This window comes from Thunnus thynnus, chromosome 12 (assembly GCF_963924715.1).
Source record: "Thunnus thynnus chromosome 12, fThuThy2.1, whole genome shotgun sequence".
Lineage (NCBI taxonomy): Eukaryota > Metazoa > Chordata > Actinopteri > Scombriformes > Scombridae > Thunnus > Thunnus thynnus.
Genome location: NC_089528.1, coordinates 33,863,455 through 33,873,713, shown reverse-complemented (window position 1 = coordinate 33,873,713; position 10,259 = coordinate 33,863,455). Strand labels below are relative to the sequence as shown.

Below are 10,259 nucleotides of genomic sequence, written 5' to 3'. Positions count from 1 at the left end.
GAATAAAGAAAAAAGAAACTGTCGCATCATTATTATCATTACTATTATTATTATTATTGTTATTGTTGTTGTGCTAAAACATTTGTTTTTAGAGTGTGTAGTGTGTGTGTGTGTGTGTGTAGATGTGTGTATTGAGTGTGTGTGTATAGTGTGTGTGTGTGTGTGTATAGTGTGTGTGTGTGTGTAGTGTGTATTGTGTATTGTGTGTGTGTATAGTGTGTGTGTGTGTGTGTGTGTGTGTGTGTGTATTGTGTGTGTGTATAGTGTGTGTGTGTGTGTGTGTGTAGTGTGTATAGTGTGTGTGTGTGTGTAGTGTGTATTGTGTATTGTGTGTGTGTGTGTTTCAGGACTGTTCGCGCCTCTGTCTTCTGTCCTGCTGATGCAGCTGAAATCAGACTGTGTGTTTCCATGAGAACAAAGCTTCGGTCACCGCAGCAACACAAACAGCAGATGAACAAAGGCGGCCATGTTTCCAGAAGGCCGTCCTCCCATAAATCCCGGCGGCCTGCGGCTCTGAGCGGTTTGTCACTGGGAGCCGTCATGCCTCTGCCCCGACGCCGTTCCTCCTTCCTCGGACAGTCGTCCTCCGAGCGCCCGGCCGCCGCCTCCTGCGGCAGGCTGAGCTCGACCGGCACCGCCGCTCCCCGCGGCGTCTTCGTGGGCTCCGCCCCGCCCGTGGGCGGGGTGTCCGGCCTGGGGACGCGGGTGTCCCGGCGCGCTCTGGGCATCAGCAGCGTGTTCCTGCAGGGCATGAGGAGCAGCGCGGCGCCCGTGCTGCCCCGCGGTGGGGAGCGGGCGGCGGGTCACGGCGCGGCAGCGGCCGGTCTGAACAGCTGCCTGATGGAGTACAGAGACAAGGTTCGAGCCTTGGAGACGCTCAACCAGCAGCTGGAGGAGCAGATACGACTCTGCCTGGACCGCAAGGCCTCCAGCGCCGGAGCCTGGGGGCCCCTCAGGAGGGAGTGGGAGGACGTCTACCGACAGGTTAGCTCATGGAAGGCAGAGTCACACACACACTCGGGTAGGACAGGTGGGGGCGGAGTCACACACACACAAACACACAGGTAGGATAGGTGGGGGCGGAGTCACACACACACACACACACAGGTAGGATAGGTGGGGGCGGAGTCACACACACACACACACACACACAGGTAGGATAGGTGGGGGCGGAGTCACACACAGGTAGGACAGGTGGGGGCGGAGTCACACACACACACACACAGGTAGGATAGGTGGGGGCGGAGTCACACACACACACACAGGTAGGATAGGTGGGGGCGGAGTCACACACACACTCGGGTAGGACAGGTGGGGGCGGAGTCACACACAGACAGGTAGGACAGGTGGGGGCGGAGTCACACACAGACACAGGTAGGACAGGTGGGGGCGGAGTCACACACACACAGGTAGGAGAGGTGGGGGCGGAGTCACACACATAGACAGGTAGGAGAGGTGGGGGCGGAGTCACACACACACAGGTGGACAGGTGGGGGCGGAGTCACACACATAGACAGGTAGGACAGGTGGGGGCGGAGTCACACACACACAGGTGGACAGGTAGGGGCGGAGTCACACACAGACAGTTTCCTCATGGTGCCTGAGAACCTCCTACAGGTAGGACAGGTAAACTGAGGTCTGCGTTTCCACCGGAGGAACCAGGGTCTAAATGAGGCTTCGGGGGAGATCCATGGGGGGCGTGGTTTGCAGGGATGACCATCGCTGATTGGTCAAACAAAACTGCTTCATTCATAAAACTAGGAAGTACTCTAGTGTTGATTTAGGACAAGGGGAGGACATTTCTCTTCATTTGATAATGATAAAAGTAAAGTCAGGCTTTGTTGTCGGCTTTTTATAAAAGATGAGCGAAAGGAGAGCGAGCAGCAGCGAGGACAAAGCTGTGAATAAGAGAAAACGTTATTTTCTGGCTCTTTCATGTGGTTTGGTTCTAAAACCGAAATAAAAGCATCAGACAGTCAGCAGATGATTCGCTGGAGACAAACACTCGCTGCATTTCTGCTTTTCATTCATTCATCACATCCAGCTCATCAGCAGGAAACACAAAGAACAACATCTGTGTTGTGTGAACGCTGCGTTTCAGTTTGTAGTTCCTCATGAGTCTGGAAATGCAAACAGGATGCACAACAGAGACATTTAGTTCCTGATTAGATCCTCTGGGTCCAAATGATCTGAACCATCAGCTGATGAAGGTCATGTGATACGACTGAAAACTGCGTTTTATGGTTTATTTCTCTAAAACATTAAATATTCATGACTCTAAGTTAAGATCTTTTCATGATCTCAGTCTTGGTTGCTTTGTTGACACGTGTGGTTACCTTGGTAACAGCAGGTGTGGTTTAACACCACAACAAATATTGATCGTTAAACATCAACTGAATGACTGTTGGTCATGACTCCACCACCAACACCCACCAACAATCAGTAATAATGTTCATAATCATTGATAAACACTTTAACAAACACTCAGTTGATCTGTTTTATCAGGACTCTGTGCTTTGATTGACAGCAGCGTCTCCATAGCAACAACAGTGTGTGTGTGTGTGTGTGTGTGTGTGTGTGTGTGTGTGTGTGTGTATGCTGCCCCCTGCTGGCTGCAGGCAGCAGCTCTCAGTACTCTGTTTTCCTTCATTTCTTGCAGGTCAGTGAAGCCATCCTGGATAACGCTCGGCTGATGCTGCAGACAGAGAACGTTCAGGCCAACGCTGAGGACTTTAAGGACAGGTCAGAGGTCACACACACTTCATTACACATGTTTCTAAAGGTGCTGATGTCAGCTGACCTTTAACACTAAAAGCACAGAAACTCTGGAAGATCTGCGCTGCATTTGACTGCTGAAGCTCATATTTGATTATATTCTATATATTTAAACTCTCAGACAGAATAAAGATGATCTCATCATGGTCAGCATGAACAGGAGGAATGAAAACCTGTTTCAGTGGTCGTATGAACACATGATTGTGAACGTATGTGAGGAAGAGGAGTAAGAGTCAGGTGTGTGGTCCTGCAGGTATGAGAACGAGCAGCCGTTCAGGAAGGCGGTGGAGGAGGAGATCAACTCTCTGTACAAAGTCATCGACGACGCCAACCTGACCAAGGCAGAGCTGGAGGAGCAGATGGAGAACATGAGAGCAGAGCTGCGTAACCTGGAGCACAACCACGAGCAGGTTACTTCAATCACATGACAGATCCTCTGAGCGGGAAAACATCAACACCTCAGTGTTGCACTAAAGAGAGAAATAGTTATTTTTCATTTCGGCATCATCAGATACAGACGAGCTGCTTTAAAATGACACACAGACCTGAGAATATGTACAGACTGTACAGTGTTCAACTATCACTAATCGATCAATAAGAAAATATATCTTGAATAAGTCAGATTTGCACCAAAATGATGAATTTAAAAGCAATCATCGTAGTCTTTAAATGATAATTGAATGAAATGAAAATGAGAAATGCTTGTTATTAAGGCTTTAAACTTTATAAAGAAAAATGAAATAAAAAGTTAAATTTAGATGAAAAGGTCATTACATTCATTCATATTTGTATGTTAGGTTTTTAAATCTAACTTTATAACAAAAATTCATTGAAAAACCTTATTTGAAGACAGAATAATGAATTATTTCACTTTGAGTTTTATGAAATATAATGTAAATGCATTGTTATTGATCAGTTCATTGATTGATTACCTTCTAACTGACCCTGTGTGCTTGCAGGACGTGCGGCTCCTCTACAGTCAGATGTCGGGACGTGAGGTGGACCAACCCGACGCTCCCATAGAGACCAGTCTGGACCAGATCCTGGCTTACATCAGGAACCACTGGGAGAAGGTCACAGAGAGGAACCGAGCCGACACCGACAGCTACCTGGAGTGTAAGGTGAGGTCATCTCACCTGGACAGGTGTCCTCACAGGTCGGGCTGCTGCTCTCAGATGTGATGCTGATGTGTGTGTGTTGGTGTGTGTGCTGCAGGAGGCGCAGTGTGTCAGCAGGCTGAGTCCGGAGGAGAAGCAGGTGGAGGCGCTGAAGGCCGAGTGCAGCGACGCTGGCTGCAAGATCCAGAGTCTGCAGGCCGAGACTGAGTCCATCAGAGCACTGGTGAGACATGATCAATACACCAATCAATACTAATACATGATCAATACATGGTCAGTACACTGTTCAATATATGATCAATACAGTGATACACGAGCAATACCATGTCAGTACACGATCAATACCATGATCAATACACAATCAATACACCAATAAATCAAACAAACAATACCAATGATGATCATGCTTCGGTCACCGCATCATGATCAACACTAATACATGATCAATATATGTTCAACGTATGATCAATACACTGAGCAATACACTATCAATACACTGATCAGTGTACCAATCAGTACTAATAGATGATCAATACACGATACACAAAGATAACAAAATACTGTCAAGATTATAATATACTAAATCAGGATGAGATATTACGTTAAGATTACAAGATATTACGTTAAGATTACAAGATATTACGTTAAGATTACAAGATATTACGTTAAGATTACAAGGTATTACGTTAAGATTACAAGATATTACGTTAAGATTACAAGATAATTATGTCAAGATTACAAGATATTACGTTAAGATTACAAGGTATTACGTTAAGATTACAAGATATTACGTTAAGATTACAAGATAATTATGTCAAGATTACAAGATATTACGTTAAGATTACAAGATATTACGTTAAGATTACAAGATATTAAGTTAAGATTACAAGGTATTACGTTAAGATTACAAGATAATTATGTCAAGATTACAAGATATTACGTTAAGATTACAAGATATTACGTTAAGATTACAAGGTATTACGTTAAGATTACAAGATATTACGTTAAGATTACAAGGTATTACGTTAAGATTACAAGATAATTATGTCAAGATTACAAGATATTACGTTAAGATTACAAGATATTACGTTAAGATTACAAGGTATTACGTTAAGATTACAAGATATTACGTTGAGATTACAAGGTATTACGTTAAGATTACAAGATATTACGTTAAGATTACAAGGTATTACGTTAAGATTACAAGATATTATGTCAAGATTACAAGATATTACGTTAAGATTACAAGATATTACGTTAAGATTACAAGATATTACGTTAAGATTACAGATATTACGTTAAGATTACAAGATAATTATGTCAAGATTACAAGAAATTACGTTAAGATTACAAGGTATTACGTTAAGATTACAAGATATAACGTTAAGATTACAAGATAATTATGTCAAGATTACAAGAAATTATGTTAAGAATACAAGATATTACGTTAAGATAACAAGATAATTATGTCAAGATTACAAGAAATTATGTCAAGTTTATGAGATATTATGTTAAGATTACAAGATATTACGTTAAGATTACAAGATATTACGTTAAGATTACAAGATATTACGTCAAGATTACAAGATATGTCAAGATCAGGAGTTATTATGTCAACATTACAAGATATTATGTCAAGATTACAAGATATGTCAAATTTAGGAGATATGTTAAGTTGAGGAGATATTATGTCAAGTTTACGAGATATTATGTCAAGATTGGGAGATATTATGTCACCATTATAAATCCTGTGTGCAGAAGCGTGGTTTGGAGAACTCTCTGGGTGATGCACGGCACTGGCACGACGTGGAGCTGCAGAATCTGGGCTCAGTGGTGGCGAAGCTGGAGGCGGAGCTGGCTGATGTGCGCGGAGAGATTGACCAGCAGCGCCGCGACTATGACACGCTGCTGAGCAACAAGCAGCGACTGGAGCAGGAGATCAGCATGTACCACGGCATCCTGGACGGAGAGGAGAGCCGCTTCCAGCCCACCGACCTGATGTGAGTCACCGTAACACTGGGTCATGTGACCAAACACTGTCAGGTCGTGTCACAGAATTACACACTGTCCACCAGGAGATGCTTTATTAAGATTACAAAATACTATTTAAAGATGACAAAATACATCAAGATGACAAAACATATGTCAAAATTACAAAATACTACATAAAGATTACAAGATACTATTACTATGTCAAGATTATGAAATACTATATAAATATTACAAGATACTATGTCAAGGTTATGAAATACTACATAAATATTACAAGATACTATATCAAGATTATGAAATACTATATAAATATTACAAGATACTATGTCAAGATTATGAAATACTATGTAAATATTACAAGATACTATATCAAGATTATGAAATACTATGTAAATATTACAAGATACTATGTCAAGATTATGAAATACTATATAAATATTATAAGATACTATGTCAAGATTATGAAATACTATGTAAATATTACAAGATACTATGTCAAGATTATGAAATACTATATAAATATTACAAGATACTATGACAAGATTATGCAATACTATGTAAATATTACAAGATACTATATCAAGATTATGAAATACTATATAAATATTACAAGATACTATGTAAAGATTATGAAATACTACATAAATATTACAAGATACTATGTCAAGATTATGAAATACTATATAAATATTACAAGATACTATATCAAGATTATGAAATACTATATAAATATTACAAGATACTATATCAAGATTATGAAATACTATGTAAATATTACAAGATACTATGTCAAGATTATGAAATACTATGTAAATATTACAAGATACTATGTCAAGATTATGAAATACTATATAAATATTACAAGATACTATGACAAGATTATGCAATACTATGTAAATATTACAAGATACTATATCAAGATTATGAAATACTATATAAATATTACAAGATACTATGTAAAGATTATGAAATACTACATAAATATTACAAGATACTATGTCAAGATTATGAAATACTATATAAATATTACAAGATACTATATCAAGATTATGAAATACTATATAAATATTACAAGATACTATATCAAGATTATGAAATACTATATAAATATTACAAGATACTATATCAAGATTATGAAATACTATATAAATATTACAAGATACTTTGTCAAGATTATGAAATACAATATCAAGATTATGAAATACTATATAAATATTACCAGATACTATATCAAGATTATGAAATACTATATAAATATAACAAAATACTATGTCAAGATTATGCAATACTACGTAAATATTACAAGATACTATATCAAGATTATGAAATACTATATAAATATTACAAGATACTATGTCAAGATTATGAAATACAATATCAAGATTATGAAATACTATATAAATATTACAAGATACTATATCAAGATTATGAAATACTATATAAATATTACAAGATACTATGTCAAGATTATGAAATACTATATAAATATTACAAGATATTATATCAAGATTATGCAATACTATATAAATATTACAAGATACTATGTCAAGATAATGAAATACTATATAAATATTACAAGATACTATATCAAGATTATGCAATACTACGTAAATATTACAAGATACTATATCAAGATTATGAAATACTATATAAATATTACAAGATACTATGTCAAGATTATGAAATACAATATCAAGATTATGAAATACTATATAAATATTACAAGATACTATATCAAGATTATGAAATACTATATAAATATTACAAGATACTATGTCAAGATAATGAAATACTATGTAAATATAACAAGATACTATGTCAAGGTATTGAGATATTATGTGAAAATTACAAAATATTATGTCAAGATAGGAGATAATATGGTGGGATTACAAAATACCATCTGAGGGTGATGAAATACTATGTCAAGATTACAAAATGCTACGTCAAGATTACGAGACATTATGTCAAGATTATGAAACACTAAAGATGAAAAGATACAATCTTACAGTCTTAAAAATTTCATTTAGCAGACAGTTTTACCCAAAGCGACGTACATCTGAGAGCTGATACAACACAAGCAGGGATCTAGTCAGGAAACAACAATGTGAGTAAGAGCTATAAAGCTGAGTTTGAGTCTGATGGGACATAGATGTCGACAGGAGATGAACAGAGGTGACGCATAGAGAGCATAGAAGCACATTTGTTTTGTTTTTTTGTTTTGTTTTCTCTCCTCCTTCAGTCCATCAGGTGCAGAGAAGAACTTGGTCTTTAGTCTTTTCTTGAAGATTGAGAGGGACTCTGCAGATTGAACAGAGTTTGGTAACTCGTTCCACCACCGGGGAACTACAGAGCAGAAGAGTCTAGCTAGTGACTCAGGGTCCTATTGTGGTCAAACACACCCTGAACTGATCAATAATATCATGCTATGAAATATTTTCAAACCTGTTCTGCTGAAATATTACCTCGACATTCAGATATGTGAAAATGCAGAATGTCACGATAATGAAATATGTCAAGTTACAAGATACTGCTGTACATAATATCAAGATTATGATACACTATAGTAGGTTAGAATTATGATATACTAAATTGTGATTATGAGAAACAAATTCAAGATTATAAAATACTACATCAAGATTACAAGATACTACAGAGATTATAAAATATTTTGTCAGATCTGTTCAGGCTGATCAGCTGATCAACTAATCAATAATACTGTAACTGGTTTCTTCAGTCGCTGTGGATTGTGGGTAATAAACAGCACAGAAATCACTATCAGCATGTTACACTGTTACCGTTAAACAAATATGTCCCCCGTAAACAACGGCAGGTAGGAACTGAAATTACATTGTATTTAAGCAAGGAGACATAAATAAATAACTTAAATGTTTCACATATAAACATATGAATAATGACGATGAAACAATCATAAAATAATTAACTTCATTCTTCCAAAGTCCAAAATAATATTGTGGAATTATTCCTATTCCTAAATATGTGACTTACCCAATACTGTAAAGCTTAATGCAACATAAATTAGTTTGCTAAACTTTTCAACTGAAATAACCCCAAAATGTAAAGCATACAGTTATAAAGGTTAAAATATCATGATATGAAATATTTTAAAACCTGTCCTGAAGCTGTAAATATCACTTTATGTATATCAGACTTTTAATGACTGTGAGAGTTGATGATTAAAACTTCCTGTCCAGGTGTTCAGGTCTGCACTCCGACCCTGAGGGAGCTGCTCCAGACTCCAGGACCGATGCTCCAGGACCTCCAGGACAGTGATGGTCTGACCTCCCTGTGGAGGATCTGAGGAGCAGACTGAAGTCCAGCAGAGACTTTGTAGATGTTTGTGTTTTTTCAGACAGACGTAGACTCTGCTGGAGGGTTTGCTACCAGGTGAGGTGTGCAGGTGTGAATGATCAGTCCCTCCAGGAAATTACGATTTTGCGATCGCAATAATTCATGCAAAGAAGAAATCTCTGCAATATTTGTGAGAGCTGCAGTTTAGTTAAATTACAGCAACTTTCCTGCATGAAACCAAGCAGTCCAAACCAGCAGCTGCTTGTGGTTTGGACCAATTGTGGCGTTTGGTGTGGTGGTAACTGACGTCATTCAGGTGGAAGATGGACAAATCTCACCTGCCAACAAACATGATGCCATAGACGAGCAAAACAATTCCCAAATGTTCCCAAACGTTCCCAGATGACAGTGGAGGGAAACTGTTTTGTAATCCTTGTAACATTGTGGTCGACTACAAGCAGAAATCTTCACCAGTCAGTCAGCGATGAATAAACAACACTGCAATCACTGTGACCGAAGCGGCTGACTATATTTTTATGTTGATGGATTTATTTCAATGGCATTATTGATGATTTTATTTGCTGCTAATGTTGAGCTGAAAGTTTATTTAATAAAGGTTATAAATGGAACTCAAGTGCAGTATTTTCTTTTTTATAGAACTTTGAGTCCTCATGGTTCTCATGTTCAGCTGAAATATAGTTGTTTCTGTGATCTGCAGGAAGTCGTTACTCTTCACTGGTAGATGAAGAGTCATTCACAGATGATATATCATAAAGTCCAGAGTGTGAATCCAGGTCCTCAGGTAAACCTGTTCCCAGAACACCTGAGGACCCGACCTGAGCTGGTGTGTTCAGGTGCTCCTCACAAACCATAGTCAGATGTATTCCTGGGGCCAGAGCGGGAGACATAGAATCAATTTTAAAACTGCCGGCAAGGATAAACGCAAATATGGGACGATTGTTATTCACGTTGGCGGGAACGACTCCCGATTACGCCAATTTGAGGTCACTAAAATGAATGTCGAGTTGTGTGAACATATGCGAAGACAATGTGGGACCTCGAGTT

The 10,259-nt window shown here is 38.4% G+C and overlaps 1 protein-coding gene across 1 annotated transcript; it reads left to right on the top strand.

Annotated features, from left to right (window-relative positions):
* Positions 1–372: 372 nt before the first annotated feature.
* bfsp2 (beaded filament structural protein 2, phakinin) lies at positions 373–9,823 on the top strand. The gene is made up of 7 exons (XM_067607016.1): positions 373–984; positions 2,660–2,742; positions 3,029–3,185; positions 3,735–3,896; positions 3,991–4,116; positions 5,652–5,893; positions 9,098–9,823. The coding sequence occupies exons 1-7, from the start codon at positions 409–411 to the stop codon at positions 9,174–9,176; spliced, it is 1,425 nt and encodes a 474-aa protein (XP_067463117.1). The 5' UTR covers positions 373–408; the 3' UTR covers positions 9,177–9,823.
* The last annotated feature ends 436 nt before the right edge of the window (positions 9,824–10,259 follow it).

Bases quoted from the DNA above. Each gene is read 5' to 3' on its own strand.
- bfsp2 (XM_067607016.1), top strand. From the start codon at position 409: ATGAGAACAAAGCTTCGGTCACCGCAGCAACACAAACAGCAGATGAAC. The intron at 2,743-3,028 runs GTCAGAGGTCAC...GTGGTCCTGCAG, and splicing joins GCTGAGGACTTTAAGGACAG to GTATGAGAACGAGCAGCCGT. The intron at 3,186-3,734 runs GTTACTTCAATC...GTGTGCTTGCAG, and splicing joins TGGAGCACAACCACGAGCAG to GACGTGCGGCTCCTCTACAG.